This window comes from Leucopleurus acutus (assembly GCF_964270905.1).
Source record: "Leucopleurus acutus genome assembly, chromosome: 3".
Taxonomy (NCBI): Eukaryota; Metazoa; Chordata; class Mammalia; order Artiodactyla; family Delphinidae; genus Leucopleurus; species Leucopleurus acutus.
Window position 1 is genome coordinate 137774956 of NC_139145.1, and position 18460 is coordinate 137793415.

Here is an 18460-nt window from a genome sequence, read left to right on the forward strand (position 1 = left end):
TCAGTGAATGAGCAGTGGTGAATTTGGCTCATATCTTGGTTTATGTCCAGAGAGAATATTATTTTCTTACTGAACATTATTTTCTTTCCATTGAATGAGAACAGAATTGTGGAGCTGTGCCATCTGTTGTTAAAATACACGTATGTGTACATACACACATATATGCACGATCATACATTTTGATGCATGAATCTATAGATATGTATATTACATACTTTTGGGCAAAGCACTGTATCTAAGACCTAATTGCTTTTGTATATGGAAAAGTAACAGATTAGGAAACATCCCTCCCCCAAACATTCGAATGTTCATACTGCTGATTATATAGCACATCAGAATGTGCAAACATTACACTTATTGCAAAGTATCTTATAGATTTAGACGCCATTATAAAATGCTTTCAGTTCTATTTTTGTACCCTAAGATGTCGGTATATAATACCAAATTTCCAATTAAAGAGTTTAATATAAAAATATCAGCACAAAACTGTTTTTTCAATCTGTTTATTGTGTGAGGAACCCAAACTTCAGTTTAAGTGCTGTTGTAATTTTATTACTAGATTCCATAACCCTACAATTGATAAATTTTATACCATTTTAGGTATTTAATGAGAAACTTAGAAATACTAAGAAAAAAATCAGTATTCAAAGGGTTAATTTTGTTTATAATAACAATAAATTATTTTATCATCTTCTTCAGTTCAAAATCCAGCTTTGAACCCGAGGAAGGCTTTCAAATCATGTTAATTAAATGGTGGTCCTTTAACCAGTAGCAGTTTGATTACCAATTACTCGAAGGATCTCTTTGTGAATGCCTCCTTCTTGTGTGTTAATATTTGTGTCTCCCACTTGGCCATCTTCGTAGCTAAAACACAAGACACAGAAACATAAAACATTCGAAAAGAAGAAACATTCAAAAACATCTCCAAAGCATTTAAGACAGCTTAGAAATGCTGTCTGGTACCTAAAGTACAGCCCAAGGGAATCAAGAGCCAGAGCAGGTGCTTCTCAGTTGTGTTTAATAATGTGCTCACATTACTGAACACGTGATTATTCTACGTCATGTCCTGATTTGACCCTTCCTTTTTAATTTTAACTTTTTAACCTCACATAAAGCATTGCCTGAGATGCGGGAAGCACCCCAGTGTCTTTGGCTCTGCAAACCTTTTTCACAGCAGTTGTTATAAGAAGCCTGCTGAGAAAGAAGATACTGATTCCAGTTTTATGTTCCTTGGGTTCTGGATTTCTTAACTCCACTCCTACTTCAATCATTTATTTTCTGATCAGTGACACTCTCAGAAAAATTACTTCAATTTCCACCATTGCTCCTTTGCCATTCCTGCCTTCTAATTATTATTCTGTTGTAATCAGTGCTGCATTTTTTTTATCACTGGTTGCTCTATTTAGTCTGACTACAACAATATTCTTATTTATGCTGGTACTACACACAAGAATGCCAGTCTGCTAAGTTTAGCTAAGCAATAGAAGTGAAAATATAACTTTAAAGGACAGCAATTACTAAGTCCTTTAGAAAGAAGTAATTACATTTTAGATGATAATTCATTTCCTCAAATAAACTTACTTGGGCAATAAGAATTTCCCAAGAATGAATTTTTAAACTTCCATGATAATATTCAGAGTAGAATAGGTGATGAATTAATTTTATTTCATAAAAATGACTTCAAGACAGAAGCTTTAGAGAAGTGGTAATTACTTCAAAATAGATAACCAGGGGTGTAAGCATAGTGTCTCAAAGATTAATGTGTGCCACTGTCTTTTCCTCACCATGCTTAAATTCTCCTGAAATAGCACAGTACAGAAAAATGAAATAGATGACACATAACAATGAGAACTTAGGTCCTTACATAATCAACTACTTAAAAACCTAGTGATGGTTGCATCTATATCGAGTTTAAACTCCTAAGAAGTGGCCCAAGTTTGCCTACTTGGTTAATTTTTACCGTGCAAATACACACACACATACGTATACATAAGGCACCCAATGGTGAGACATTATTGTAAAAAAAAGAATGGGATATGTGGTACAAAGCCCAGTTGTAATTACTTTCCCAGGAGTTCAAACAATAAGTGCTCTGTTACAAACTAGAGAATGTGTAAAGTGAAATGCTTTAGACCTAGATCTAATCGGGTGTTTTGTAGCAAACTGTGTAAAGATATATTTTATTGGGCAAGTAAAATATGTTAGCCTGGTTTTTGTATAAATCCAGGCTACTCACTGGACCGAGGGTAAGCTAAGCCATCCATAATTCTGAGCCAAGGCTGGGGAAGCAACCTGGCTTGCAGGCTTGGCCCACATGAGATAATGGTGTTTTATCAAACCAACTGGCCTAGCTCCTCTAGGTTACAGATTATGGAAAACAAAAGAGACTGACGAAAAGAGAATGAACCAGACACAAAGGAAACCATAGTGCTTTGAGAGAAGCGCGAAGAGTGGCAGGTCTCAGAACTGCTTTGGTTCTTGAAGGCTTCCCAACTTCTGACACCAGTCTACCATGTATCTCCATCCTAAGTTTCCTAATAGGTGTTTATATAAGATATTTTCAGCTTAATAGATACCAGCCTACATATTACCATCTCTGTTCTTTTCAACTGAAAGTTGACCTTGATTAAGGTTTGCCTGTAATACATTAAAACTTCTCATTTTTTCCTCAACCCACTGCAATCATTCTTCAGATCCTACTACTCTACTGAAAAGTACTGACAATGGTTGCCCATGGCCTCCTAGCTGATAAATTCAGGAGACTGTATCTGCTATGTCTGCAGCATGTGATACAGCTGACTGCTCTTTTTCTTAAAGCTATATCATCTCTTCCCTCCCTAGTTGGCCCTTTGATTATTAATTCTCAGTCTCTTTCATTGCATTCTCTCCCCTGGCCTCCCATTTCAATGCTGGTTTTATCCACAATTCCCTCCTCAGTGTTCCCTCTTTTTATGATATGCAAACTCACTTTACTTTAGTCTGTCCCATTGTTGTAACTATCACCCACATGCTGATTCCTAAAACTGTATCTCCAGTCCTTACATCTTTCCCTAACTATAAATTTCCTACAGAAATCACAGAGGTGGTATATTCAAAGTTGAACTTAACTTCTTAATACAAAACTGACTGCTCTTTTCTACTCTGTCAATATCTCAGTTTGAACTACCATCATCTACCCACCCCACCAACAAGAAAACTTCAGTCATTCTTGGTTATTCCACGTGCCCAAATCCAATACATCATCAAGTTATGTTGCTTCCATTTCCCTAGTTATTCCCACTTGCATCTTCTCTCCATCTAATACCATCACCTTCGTTTAGGCATTCATTATCATTCATCTAAACGGGTGATTTTCAAGTGGCAGGTTGTGTACAGTTAGCAGGCTTTGAAATTAGGTTGTCCGGGCTAGCATTTTCCAATGAAATTAGAATAAAGTAGGACAGAGAGTACTGACTGCACCACACAAAGTAAGATTGTTCTTTCCCAAGTCACAATGTCAAATTCATTTCTTTCTGTAGTGAGAAACGCTGACCTAGACTATTGTAATGACATTATAACTGATCTTTCTATCTCTACACTTATCCCCCCATCCCTCCTACAAGACTATTCTCTGCCCTGCTAGAGTGATGCAAATGGCCTTCGCTTCACTTGCAGAACAAGATCCAATGTCACTGGCATGGCACACCTGGGTCCTTCATAATCCAAACCTAAACTTCTTCTCTAGTCATGACCCATCACTCCTCCCTCACTCTATTTCCCAGTCAAACGGAAGGGTTTGCTATATCCAAGTATTACACATTCATTGACACATAAAAAGCATTTGAAGTTGATGGAGAGGAGATGAGACTCACATTCTTTAAATAAACTATAATAATTTATAGAAAGAACAAAGGAGGAGGAGAGAATAGAGAGCAAGAGTGAGAGAATGAGACTGAAAGTATTAAGAAAAATGCTGATTTTTCCATTGTCTATGAAGCCCATAAGGAAACACAACAGCTGCGGGCTGAAGGATAAAATCAGTCAAAGGCATTCAGGTGCCTTAAATTATGAAGCATATATAATAATAAAGGTAAAACCAACTACCATTTGAATTGGTCAACCAGCAGGGCTTAGATAAATGAATTACTAGTGGCATTAAGACATTTATTACAATATAGCATACAGATTATTTTGCAGCTATTTATTAGTATTGCAGACAAACACTAAGTTGTTAATATAACACTGAAGTTCACTTACGTCCAGGCAGCAACAAAATTAAAAAAAAGAAAGAAATACAGCAAGAATGATATCAATAGGGAAATGATACACTTGACTGGGGTTTTCTACAGAAGGAAAAATGAAACCATCTAAAAGAAGACAAAAATTACTTATGTTCCTAGGAGTATAAAAAGATAACTGAAATTTTAATAAATAATAAACCAATTTGCTTTAAAAGCTATGAGACAATAGATGGAATCTGGCTATCTGGAACTCTCTTGGGTATGTTAGGAAATTTCATGGACAAAAACTTAAATGTATTGACAACCTTTATTTTCAAACTGATTATAGCAGCTCTGTGACAGGTTTAAGATTGGTTCACATACATTTGTTTTCTTTTCTTTTCTTTTTTTTTTTTTTTTGCGGTACGCGGGCCTCTCACTGCTGTGGCCTCTCCCGTTGTGGAGCACAGGCTCCAGACGCGCAGGCTCAGCGGCCATGGCTCACGGGCCTAGCTGCTCCGTGGCATGTGGGATCTTCCCGGACCGGGGCACGAACCTGTGTCCCCTGCATCGGCAGGCAGACTCTCAACCACAGCGCCACCAGGGAAGCCCTACACTTGTTTTCTGACTCCCTAAATCTGGAAGCCAGAAATGATAGCACTGTTTTTCATTAGTCACAGAGAGGAGAAATTCAATGTGAACTGAATGATACCCAGCACTTCTCCAAAGTTCTTGTAAGAAATCTGATGCTGTAGTGTACTGTCTGCTTCAGAGCCCGTGTATAAATCTGTCTATTAAGTTAGAACATTCAGTCTTTTGTCATTGCTTTCATTCAATACGTATTACGTGTTTCTGCGCGAGATGTAAGATTCCCAAACACGGACAGAATTTGCATTTTACTAGGGGAGATAACAGAGTTATGCAAATAACTGGAGGACAAGGCAGCCTGGGTGATACAAAGAAAGGGCAAGCAGAACTGACAGTAGAGACAGATCCTGTCTGAGTGGGACACCGGGAGAGGCCCCACGGAAAAGATCATACAGTTAAGTCTGGAAAGATTGGCTAAAGGCTGAGCTGGTGAGAAAGCCAACCGTTCCTACTGAACGAGCAAAGGCACATTAGCGGGGAAAAGAATTCCAAGTTTTTTTCAAGAAACAGCTTGGATGATAATTTTATTCAATCAGTGGTTTGTATGGGTAACTGAAGTCAAGTCAGATGGGCACTATATTGCAGAATGCCATGTTTTTATTTGTTAATAACTATCAGCCTGTATGAGCAAGGAATAATCAAACTCTCCTTCTGGAAAAATAATGTGGTATAAATTGTATGATCTTCTTAACCATAGCTAACTCTAAGGGGGAATATGATGGGTGATTGTCTCTCTTTCTGCTTACCTTTGATTTCAGTTTCTGTACATTGAACAGGCATCACTGGTGTAAGGATGGCAATGTTTAAAAAATCTGGCATTTTAAAAAACAGATTAGGAGCAATGAAGAAAGCAGAAGCATGGAAAATAACTAGTAACCTTTTGGTGTACTCTAGGGGAGAGAACGATACACACTGAAACAAAGGTGTTTATAGAAGAAAACTGTGAAAAGATGTAATTGGGAACTGATGACTAGTGAGCATGGAAAAAGGAATTGAAAACTACAGCAATAATGGGTTCCACTTTGTACATAATGATTTTAAGGTATTAGTGGACTTTGGGGGACAAAATATCCAGCAAGCAGTTCTAAAATGGGCATTTCATTCATTCCTACGTACCTGCCAAGCGCTGTGCTAGGTACGCAAGCACAAATGAGCTGTATAGTCCCTGACCTCAAGAGGTATACAGAGTTAATGGAGAAGACGATACATAAAAAAGAACAATCCAGTAATAAACACAAGCCCAGGGTATTACACAGTAACAAAAGGGAGCAGCACAAAGGCATCAAAGTAAGTTTCTGGGAGGAGGGAAGACATACATTAAGATTTAAAAGAGGAGTGGGAATTAGATAAACAATATGAGGGAAGAAAATGGAAGAGAGAATCCAAGATTAATGGAGAAAGAAAGAGCAAAAGCATGGAGTGTGGAAATCCCAGCATACAGTTCAGGTTGTGCAGCATAACATCCTGGGGTGAGAAACAGCGGGCAATGAAAAATGGTGGGCCATGCAGCTGGAGATTGGATCTCCTCCACCCTCAACGCAGTGGTATTGAAGGAAGAACAAAGCACCAAGGAATCAGTTGGTTCCCTTTGTAAAGGAGACTGGACTTCATCTTATAAGTAGTAAGCAGCTATCAAAGACTGTTAAGCAGGGGAGTGATGTGGCAGTTTCAATCTTGGAAAGGGATCTGGGTTAGAGACAGAGAAATTGGATTCATTATAGACTTGGGATAAAGCAAAGCTCCCAGATCATATCAGCTTGATGTCACACAATTTATGTCACTGAGCCATGACTGAATGTCCTATCTTTTAACTTCATAAATAAGCTGTCTCCTTGCTATGTTCCCATTCAAACACTGTGTACCTTTTGCAAAATCATGATGCAAAGTATCTCTTATTTCATGTAACAGTCATGATACAATTATTTTATAAATTTTTCCTGTAGCTACCTTTTTAGATATATTTCAAACTTTGACCTAAAATTAAAACAATACATACTCCAAAATATTTTCCTTTTTGCCTTCCTCTGTTCATTCATTAAAAATTTGCTGACAAGCAGCTGTACATCAGGTACCGTGCAAGGTGATGCAGGGCACGCAGGACAGTAAAAACACAAGAGTAGGAGTCTGCCTTTTAGGAGTTCACAGTCTTGTGGAAGAGTCAGATACAATGAATAAACTGAATTTTAAATTGAAGTTCTGCACTGAGTTGTAGGAATACCAGGAAGAGAGATTAATTTTGATTGGGAGCTTCATAGAAGCTTTGAGCTAGACCTTAAAAGATAGAATAGACTTTAGATAGGAATTCCTGAAATGTATTTAGCACCGACATCTGCTTGACGCAAGAACTGAAAATACCCTGCATCACTTTTCTGCAGATAGTCTTGTTTTATTTGGTCCTTCTTGCTCCTAAATTTCTGAACTTCTTGAAATATTTTGAGAAATAGATACCTTAAATCGACGTAATAGAGAAACTATGGAAACGATTCATTTGCAGATCTGCCTGCTCTAAATCAGAGAACCACTAAAGCATCAAACATGTAGGTTGTAACACCAGATAATAAGCAAGATACAAAAACCTGGCGGTTCTTAACCTTTCCTTGGTCCCAGACAGTTGAGGGAGAAGACACACTCCTATCTCTACGAGTTTACACTATGGCAGTGGAGGGGGCAGTGTAACATGGGGTGCCCACGGCACTAGATACACCTAATCTGTTAACCTGCCAAATCATCAATTACCTTCTCTTGGATTTTATTATTTATTCCTATTTCTGGAAAACACCAATAATAAGTTTTCCTCTCTAGCTTTAAAATCCCCATTTCATAACATTTTTGTTGTATATGACTGGAGCACCATACGTCTCTGTGGTTTTCACACCCCCTGTGAAACTTCTGGCCCTTTTTAAAATAGCTGCCTTATTTCTACATATTGACCTTAATGTCTTTATACACGTGTCTCAAGGTCAGTAACAAAATCAAGCTCTAGCAACAATTCCTAGACCCTCAGAACCGTCTGGAGTCTGTTCTTAACATCTGAATTATTACCTTTTGCCTGAAGCACTTATCTTTGATTAAGTTTATTCATTTTTGGAGTCTTCCAACAAATTTTTTTCAAACTTCTTACTCTCTTATTTTTTCCTAACAGATATCTTCCTTTAAATTTTACTTTTAATTTTTTCTGATACCCTGTTCTAAAGTTTCCCCCATTTTTCTCTCATTCTCTGTTACTGTTTACTTATTGGGAAGAATGTGATTAGGATAGTAGATGACTGTTTTAGTTATTTATTTAATTTTATACATTTTATTACCTCCACTCTGGAAGTCAGATTAGCATAGAATTTATATAATTTTTAATATTTTCAGTTAGTAACAGATAAAAAGGAGGCCTCACCAATTTATATCCTAGTCATCAGGCAAAGCATCTAACTTTAGAGATCACATAATGTGTTAAAAAAAAGAAAGGATGAAATAAGAATAGAAATTGAGTTTCTGTCTGATTATGGTATATTTGATAACTCACTTCTTTCTCCTCAATTTATTCTTTTCCTAGATAGTGCCATTCACCAGGCAGGCACATCATAGCAGAACTCTGTGATTATATCTTTTATAAAGAAGGAAAACTGATGGTTGTAATTAGAATGTACATTAGTGAATGGATTCTCCTTTTCATGTGTTTTGAATCTCATCAATTTTCCTTAATTAGTTCCTTCTCTCCTGAGGGAGCAGGAAAAAAGAATGAAGTCTCATTTGTGTTTATAAAAGAATGAAAATCATTACCTTAATAGAATTTTTTCCTTTGCATTATTTGGAAAGTATCTGAGTGTACTGAAGGCTTTTTCTTCTCTTTTCTTCAGATGGTCTTTCCTCGCTTTTTTCTTATGAAATATAGAAATCCTTCTCTCCAGTTAACATACACACACCCACACATATACCTCCACTGATTTAGTTTACATATAATTTATGTAAAACTGCCAAGAGGTAACACGAGAAATGTTTACTGCCTACTTCCATGTCTAATGTTATTTAGCTCAACAACTATGAATTTTAGCAAGATGCTAAAAGGAGCAGATTAACTGATTAACGACAAGCTAAGGAAAGGCCTCTGGAGTTACTTTTCCATGAAAATCTCCAGCTCACACAATGAAATAACTTTGTGATTGGAGGCGTCTTTTGGAAGGCCGACCTTCTAACAATGGATAAGAGTCAAGATGAGCAAGAAAGAAGAAGGGAAAAAATATTCAATGAGTGCCTTTCAGTGGAGACCTGCACTGTGCTATACCTTAATCTGAATCATAACCTTAAAAAGCAGACAGCTATCCTGGGAGCCTCCAGAGCCACGGCTGTACACTTCTCTACCTTGCCTTCTGCCCCAGGAGGGTGACTTCTATGGACCTGGTCAATATGCTCCCTTGCCCTCTAGTTTCTGGTAGAGTTTGGCCAATGTGGAGGGCGAGGTCAAGGTTTTGCTTGGTTCCAGCCCCACAAGGTCACCTTGGGCTGCCTAGTCCCTGAACTGAAGGCCATGACTCCTGTCAAAGCTGATGAACTAGAAATGGCTCTCCTACCAGGTTCTGATAACTGCTTCCTATTCTTATCTTTTTGGACCTGAGGATGTATAATAGCTCTGGTGCTACTAGCTCCAGGTTACTGTCCTAGACCTATGATTTCCCTATAATCACACTTTTGTAAGTGATCTAACTGTGAATGATAGAAATTATCTCGTTCCTTAAGGGCCAGTGGTTTCCTGTTGGGATTCTAACTGATACCGGTATATTGTTCTACTGTAATCTATTGATGATGTTATATTGCATCTACTGAGGAACCTTAGAGAGGTTATGCAGCTTGGCCAATGTCACCTCACTAATAACTGGTGAGCCTAGACACAAACTGTCTGATCAGAAGCAGCAGGGTTCTTTTTACTATACTCATTGCTGTCTTGCCACTAAGAATGAAATCTATAGGTATGTATATGTCTCATACTATGTAATCTATATATTAATATGTAACATAAACACAAAAGATAGATAAATACATAATATATAAATCTGGATCATAAGAAAATCACACTTTTCAGACCAACCAAAAGAAAACCAGGCAGTTCATAAAATTTTCATTGTGAACCGTCAGCCAATAAGCTAACAGATCAAATGCTGCAGATGTAGCCTGCTCCAGCTATGCTATGTATTGAAGTAATCATGATACAGTCATTTTGACATGGCTTATAAAACAAGTCAGTGCATTTTTCCAGCTTCTTTTTAGAAAGTTACATAAACGTACAAAACAGATATACTCAACTCTTCCTTGAGGTCCTTTCTGTGACAGGACCGTGGATGAGGAAGGCTCAGGCATGGGAAAAAGTTGAGAGTTAAGCAAGGTGGGTAAAAATCAGACAGGTCTACTGCACTCATTTACTTAGGGAAGAAAAATACCACTCTTGTATTTTGATGCAGCTCTTACGCTATAGCTGTGTCAAAAACCCCACATTAACATGCCCGGCATTGCCAGCCTATATCATATGGAATGCAGATCAACTTTTTATAGGAAGAAGACTTTCTCATTATTGTTTTCCTCATTCCCAGGTCTAACATTTTTTTAAATCTATAGATAATATATGTGTATATTTATGTGTGTGTATATATCTATCTAGATACATATAAGATCTGTACGTATGTATATATACACTTATATACACATGTATACATACATACACACAGATAGTGGTTAAAGAGACCATGTTTTTCTTCAATTCTTCTAAGTTAATAGCATTTAAACACCCCCATTTTTCACAGCTTAGTAAAATAAAACAAAAACATTGAGTTAATGAGAAAATACGTGTCTGCTATATTTTGGCAGCTAAAGTGACCTAAGAATAATGTAGTCATTACTACCTCACTTATGGAGAAGACAGTAACATAGGATTTTAAGTTTTTACACTTACACAAAAAAGAACCGTGTGCAGACATGATCAGTATTTGGGACGACCCATATCTCTCCATGTTTGTGCAGGTCAGGTGAGGTGATCACTGTAAATGGAAGAGAAAATTAAAGAACTATTTATTCTAAGTTACTGTATCCCTTCTCTTAGAAATCTAAAAGCAAAAATGCATGCACAAATTAACATATGGAAAATGTTTCTTTCACCTTATTAAGCTATCAAGAAATGTAAATAAAAACAATGACATGCCAAGTAACAATTTTATGTCTGGAACACGATTAGCATAACAATAGGAAGGAAATCACTTTTGTGTTATAGTGGCAAATAGGTCCTGACTTGGGAACTATGTAGAAAGCAACTTAGCGTCCTCTATAACCATCAAACGTTGAAAAACTTGAAAGACAGTAAACAGCGGCTACTGAAACTCCCAACACAAGAAAAAAAAATGAACTTTTAGCCAAAGTCAGATTTTAAAGCAAGAACAAAGGAAAGTATATGATCTTGCAAATCGCCTGTCAATTTTCTGTCCTAAGTTCAGAATCGAAGAATAATTTCAGTGTAGGAATGAGAAAGGCCTACTGGGTTATCTACTCAGCACTTGGTTCATCTTTCAGATTTTTTATGGTATTATACATTCAGAAACCAACATAAAGAGGAAGGGGTATATTAACAAAAGAGAAAAGCAATACTTGATCAGAAAGAGATAATTACCATTCTGAAATATCTGCCAAGAATAAAATATAGCACTAGTTGAATTCTTGCCAATTCTGCTTTTTGGTTTTAACCTTTATGATCTCTGTTGTAAGTGTTTTCCATTTGTGCCCTTAGAGATGGTCATAAGGAATAAAGCTTTCTCTAGTCCATTGTGAGCATTTTGTAAACACACTTAAACTTTTAAATACAGATAAGAGAGAGAATTAACGCTATGAGAATTGTAAAACTTTCAACTTACCTTCACATAAGGCTATGCATTTTAAGTTACGGCTTTGCAGGAACTGGGATTGCTGTCCTTTTTTCTGTGACTGAAGTCGGAAAGAATTTAAAAATTAGAGTAAAAATGGGACAGTCATTCAAGTGAAAAAAAAGAATCATCATTAAAAAGTAATAGTCACTAAGATAGCTCCAGAGGTTTAAAAAAGGTCTATCTCGACCAGCAGCAAAATCCTTGAATTCTCTCTTAATGTCAATCTATATTTGTTATATCACTTAATTTCTGTACATAATCATAATTAAATTACTCTCAAAAATAAGCAAATTAAAAAATACTAAATTAAAGTTCAATAGCCTCACAACATAGAATTAGAACTCAAATTTATTTTTACCAGAAGCCTAGCATCTCTATTTAGAGGGAAACAAAATTAAAGTTGCATAATCTTTTCAAACATTAAAATGAATGATTCTAGATCATCTAACTACCCAAAACAAACCCATATTTATAGCATCATTAAGCCACAGAGGTTTCAGAAACATTTCATGTAGAAAATCTGGGGGTTTGCTTTTGTTTTCAGCCACTAGACTAGCTATACTCTTTTTAAAATAATCTAAAGTCACATTATTCATCAGATGGATTTTAATTTGTCCAGAATGCTTGTTTTCTCTGAAACAACAAGGGATCTGTGTTTGCCCTTCTCTGTGCCTGGAGTGTTCTTTCTCCCAGAGAGCCATATGGCTCGTGCACCCACCACCTATAGGTCTTTACTCAAATAGAACCTTCTCAGAGCATCCTTTCCTGATCACCCCATTTAAAATTCATTCGAGTTCCATCTTGCATCCCACAGCATTCAACATCCCTTTCCCCTGATTTTTCTCTGTAAGATTTACCACCATCTAGCATTCTTTCTATCTAAATATATATTTAGTTTATTTATATCCACTCAGTAGAACGCAGGCAGCAAGAGGATTTGTCTATCGCTGATGATCACTGTAGCCCAATATCTTGGAGATGTCCAGCACTCTTGTAGAAGCTCAATACATACTTATTGAATATTTATTGAATAAAGGCATTTTAGGGTGAGTTTCATTCCTGTAGGAGTAACGACCACTTAAGATAATTCTGCAGATTTAAAAAGCCTGAGTATTTATCGAAGTCCTGCCAGCTAAGGGAGCTAGAGTTCACTCATCAGAGGCAGTCACCCGATTAGCTACAACACCTGTGATGCGTTGCTGTTTTTACTGCTTGAAGCTGGCTCATCCTTGGCTGACACCTTCTGCTTCTTGTTCATCCCTAAAAACATCAGCAAGATAATAATTTAGGGACAAAGCCGTATGATGCAGCTCAAAATACAATCCATCTACACTGCAAAGTTCCACTTTAGGCAAAAGGTTTGACAGCATCAGGCCACAGACCATCACAAAGGGCTCCTGAAGGAGCAGCTGCTGTGCCCTGAGCAAGCAGGGTGGAAAGTTGGTGGGTTCTGGAAATCCTGGTCAAGTTACAAAGTAGAAAATACACTTTGTTTTTCTTTGCATTGAAAAGAAGGCTAGGACCTTCCCTTGCATAAAATTGATATAATCAGAAAATTCTTAAAACTTGATTTTAAAAGGCATTTAGGACCTAAATTTTATTCTTACCATCTGGTGACTAGAAGAAGATAAGGGGTGGAAAATATAAACAATTTCAGAAAAATATATTTATACTGCAACTTAACTTCATGCTCAATTCCTGTAGAATTTACTATTCCTCCTAATAAAGGAAAACTATTTAAGTCCTTGTGTCTATGATACTCACAAGTCTTACCTTAACCTGTTAATGCCATGGCTTTTTACTGTGAAATATTTCAGACAAAACAGAATTAAAATTCCTGTCTGTTTTAGAATAGGTAGATTTGTAGCTATAGTGTATTTAAAAATGCTCATCTACTATCCTGAAGTTGCGAAGCCTATTTGTTTGCTGCTGTTTCAATAAAAGGCTTAATGAAAATGGGGCAAAGCCTACGGACCAAACTGCAAATGGTGTGGATGCAGGCACTTCCCAAGGCAGACATTCCCGCAAAGGGGCAGAAGTGGGTGTGGTCAAGCTGAGGAACAGGCGAAGCTATTAGTGCAGAAAGACGGTTCTGCTCTCTAACTCCTAGACCTGAAGCCCTCCAAACCAAGTATGAAGCTACTTCAACGTACTGTAGAGGTTCTTCCTTTTCTTTTTCAGATCAAGGACACTGAAAGAATTGGATGAAAGCTATCTACCCTCTTTCCAGACAAACATTCACACAGACCAATTTCACATTCATCTGAATCCCTCAAAAACCTTTCCATGAACCCATCTAAGGAGTCAGTACACCCGTATAAGAAGCAGAAAATCACAGGACTCGATGATGTGTTGTCCTTATCTATGCTGAGATTGTATTTATTTATTAAAAATGGTTTGATATTACTTTTTTACTGTGTTCTGTTTTAAAAAGATTTAGAGTCTGATTTAAGCTGATTCTGATCATCTTTCCCACTGAACTACATGATTTTATTTCCTATACTATCTTACTCTTCTGATATTTATTTATTTTCCTAGTTTTATTTTGGCATATTGTATTTTCAAAGATCACTGCAACAATATCTCTCAACAGTATGTCTTTCTACAATGCGACTGTGCCACTCTTTCATCAGGAGATGGAGTCTAATTCCCCAGCCCCTGGATGTGGAGGGGCTTGTGACTGCTTTGACCAATACTGTACATGGGAAGTGGCGCCACGTGAGTTTTGAGGCTGGGTCAGAAGAGGCATACAGAGCCCACCTGGTCCTCTTAGGACATGTGCTCTGGGAAAGGTCGAGGTGGAACACTGAGAAACCACTTGCTGTGGCTGAAAGAGTGTGAACTTGGGCAAAAGAATCAGACAGGTAAGCCTCCTCAATGTTCTCCTAGTTATTAGATCTCTCTAAGTCTCCTTTTCTATAATATATGGATCTTAAGACTTACCATCCAGGCACCATGTGAACAACATCTCCTGAAGTTGTTTAATGGAATCATGTATCCCCACACAACACAAGCACATAAGCAAAACCAACTATCTATGCAGGTATACGAATATAAAAGCCTTTAAGTCTAAAGGGGAACTCACCAAACCCTGAGGCTGTTAGGAGGAAAATGTTTCATTTGTTATTTTATACAATTCTGTGTAGTTTCGATTTCTTTACAATGGGTGTAATTATTTTATATTTAAACAGAATAAGTTTCTGTTCTGAGAAAAAAAAATCACACAGATCATTGTGAAATATTCCAAAAATTTTTAAAGTACAAAGAAAAAAATCACCCTGAATTTTACTACCTCAGGATTACGAACGCTAACAATTTGGTAGTCGTTCTTTCAATATTTTGAATTTATGAGGCTCCTCCTCGGCACATGGTTTCAGTTTATTCCAATATATTTTTCTCAAACAATCTCACTAAAATATTAACAAGAAGTTGTCAATAAGTAGGATGGTTCTGAGGGTGTTTTTCTAATCCTAAGTTTTCCATACTGCTTAAAACTTCTTTAATATAATGTGTAAACATTTTTCAGTGCTCTACATAATATTTTGTACATGCTATATTTTCAATGTTTACTGTAGACGGAATAAATGTAGAAACTATTGAAACAAAATTAAAATTAATTTTGGAACTGACAAAACATATGCTCCATCTTATATGCTAGGGGAAGTATTATAAATTCATCTTGACACGTGAGCTTTGTTTTTACTTCTGACATTTATCAAATGAATTTAATACAAATACATCAAATAAGCTTCATTCACTCGATAAAAAAGTGTGCCTAGAATATACAACAACAAAAACTTAATATATTTGAGGTTGAAATGAAATACAAGCTTACCTGAGTAACCAAATGATATGCTTGACATTGGACTAAGATAGATTCCACTTCCATACATTGCACCGTGGAGCTAGGATGAGAGGAGGTGGGAAAGGAAACCGTCAGTTTATGGTTTCAAATGTTAATATTTCACAAAAGAAGACCATTGGTCTTATGCTGGAACATTAGCTCTTAATAAAATGATAAAGCTCTGATTTCAAGGTCTAATTTGAAAAGAGTACTAATATTCTTGTTCTTAAAATTCAGAGTGCATTGATATATGGAAAATGACAGCCAGAAAAAATCCTTAGTAAAGAGTTTCCACCCAGCTGATGACAAAGAGTCACTTAGTATCAAGTACTGGAGTAGGCTTTTTGTTTTTTTAATTAATTTATTTATTTTTGGCTGCACTGGGTCTTCGTTGCTGTGCGCGGCTTTCTCTAGTTGTGGCGAGCAGGGGCTACTCCTCGTTGCAGTGCGCGGGCTTCTCATTGCGGTGGCTTCTCTTGTTGCGGAGCATGGGCTCTAGGCATGCGGGCTCAGTAGTTGTGGCGCATGGGCTCTAGAGTGCGGGCTCAGTAGTTGTGGCTCACAGGCTTGGTTGCTCTGCAGCATGTGGGATCTTTCCTGGACCAGTGATGGAACCTGTCTCCTGCATTGGCAGGCGTTTTCTTAACCACTGTGCCACCAGGGAAGCCCTGGGGTAGGCTTTTATGTTAATGACTCTAAAATACTGAAAGTAAACGTGGCTGAAACACATGTGACAGAAGGTTGATCAGGACTCATCTGCTAGTATATCAACAAAATATCTTAGATTTTCATTATACGGCCCTGTCATCCCATTCCTTACTTCCTCTAAATTTTTCAAGTTACGGAGAGTTTCATTAACTGAAACTCTTCGACCAGTCTACTACTCAGAACAATTAAAATTGTCTCTTATTATCTCCATGCTCTAGGGCCCTCATACCGTATTTAGTATGCACCAAATATTAATTCAATAAATACGTATTTATGGACATTTATATTTATGAACATTTATATTTATATTAAATGTGTATTTATGAACATTTATATTTAGTTGTGTCATCCCAACTGTCATCAGAATATGAGATCTCGCACAGGTGACCGGGTTGAGGATTTCATCTCCTGACCTCCTTACATCATCAGATGAAAATCAGCTGAATGAGAGTGAGGTGGGATGCTGGAGATGAAGGGCGTAAATAAAGATGAAGACCACACCCACAGTATCCTGCCCATGGGGTGCCCTGCGGGCTGAAAAGCAGGTAGCCGATGGCTCTTTGGTGTCCAATCTCCATTTTGCTTATTCTTAGCCCTACCTTTTCTTCTGTTAAAGTATTCACACTGAGGTTGTGCTCAAAATACTTGAGTTGGAGTAGCAGAGAGAATTTGTGTAAGGTTTTACCTCTTTTGTGCTAATTTTTTTCTATTAAGTTTAAAGTGGTTTCACTATTTTCTCATAGGGGGACTCAGTTTTCTTTTTCTTTTCATCCCTATGTTGTGTACAGATCAATTCTGCTTGACTTATTTTGTGAAAATTACGTATGCCTATTAGAAAAATCCACGTAATTTTTTAAAGCATACACGCATCCCCTTTTGCAAGTGAAAACACCACCAGGACGGACTGCTTACTGAACTCCAATACTGAAGAATAACGAGTCTCATTAAAGCATGCAGAAAATTTACCTGCAGTCGCGTATTAGAAGCAACCACCAGACCATTTCTCAGGATGGAGTGCCAGTTTTCAATGTGCGAGCCACTAAAGCACAGGGGAGGGGGAGGAAAAAGCAAGATCAAAAATCAACGACCTTTTCATGGGGGTCTCAGTACAGCAAGTCATAGTGCCTGCTCAGAGTTCTGGGTTTCCTAATCAAGTATCGTGTAGTGAACTGTCCAGTGCTAACAGCCAACTACTAAAAGAGGATGACTTCCTCCCTGCACATTTCTGGAAGACTAAGTGGGTGACACACACCCCTAAACATTAAGCCATACTCACTGAAATGCAAAGGTGCTTCCGAAGAGTTTTTTAGCAGCTCTAAAATTGGATTCTTTGGCTGGTGGACTGCTGAGAAGAAGGAACTGATGGGGAGTGTGCATGAACTTCAGTTGCTGCCATTTAAAATAAGGATGCAGGAAAACATGTCAAATTTAACATACAATCAGGCTGATGACAATTTCAAACTTTACTGGTTTAAGAATTATCTAGTTTCAAACCATAATAATTTAGAGTAATAGGGCATTCATTTGACAAAAACCCTGCATAAATGATAAATCGCATGGAATTGCTGATTTGAAGGATAATTCTTTAGGCTAATGGAAAAGGAACAGGAGACAGACAATCCAAAGTCATTTATATTTAGCTTTGGAATATGCTATGTAATCACATTCAAGCAGATCTGCCTTCCTAATTACATTTCTTTTTGAGACTTTTATTATTGAATTCCCTAAGTATCCACCAGCTATTCAACTGGGGAAATATCTGAATTTGCTAAGCAGAAAAGTTAGTTCAAGATTTTAAAACTGCAAAAATTATCATCACCATGCTTTACTTACATATATTTGTAAAATTAGAAATTGCCTACATTCAAATTATAGTTTCCCACTTTGCTCATGGAAAAAATTGAAACAAAGTCTTTTGAATCAGTCGCTTAACAAAATTTTCTAACTGCTGCCCTTTCACCTAAGAATATATGTACTTATACAGGAATCCAATATATAGGAATCTCATAGTTTAGAGATTCATAGATGGGTGAGCTGAGATTTTAGATACTGCTCCTAGGTGACGATCAGAACTGAAATCAGAGTCCATTAGCTTTTTCTTTATTTTGTAAGCATATTAGGCCGATAAGTAAGCTATCTGGAGGCAATATCTTCTCCAATATAGA

At 37.2% G+C, this 18460-nt stretch overlaps 1 protein-coding gene across 1 annotated transcript in view; it reads right to left on the reverse strand.

The window, feature by feature from the left end:
* Window positions 1-533: 533 nt before the first annotated feature.
* The window catches only part of PARP8 (poly(ADP-ribose) polymerase family member 8), a 175274-nt gene continuing 157347 nt past the window's right edge, over window positions 534-18460 (reverse strand). The window contains exons 20-26 of the mRNA XM_082835521.1: window positions 17572-17684; window positions 17262-17334; window positions 15579-15648; window positions 12930-13003; window positions 11732-11801; window positions 10783-10867; window positions 534-864 (exon numbers count right to left, since the gene is read on the reverse strand). Of these exons, the coding sequence (XP_082691647.1) occupies window positions 762-864; window positions 10783-10867; window positions 11732-11801; window positions 12930-13003; window positions 15579-15648; window positions 17262-17334; window positions 17572-17684 (588 nt within the window). The 3' untranslated portion in view covers window positions 534-761. The remainder of the gene's footprint in view (window positions 865-10782; window positions 10868-11731; window positions 11802-12929; window positions 13004-15578; window positions 15649-17261; window positions 17335-17571; window positions 17685-18460) is intronic.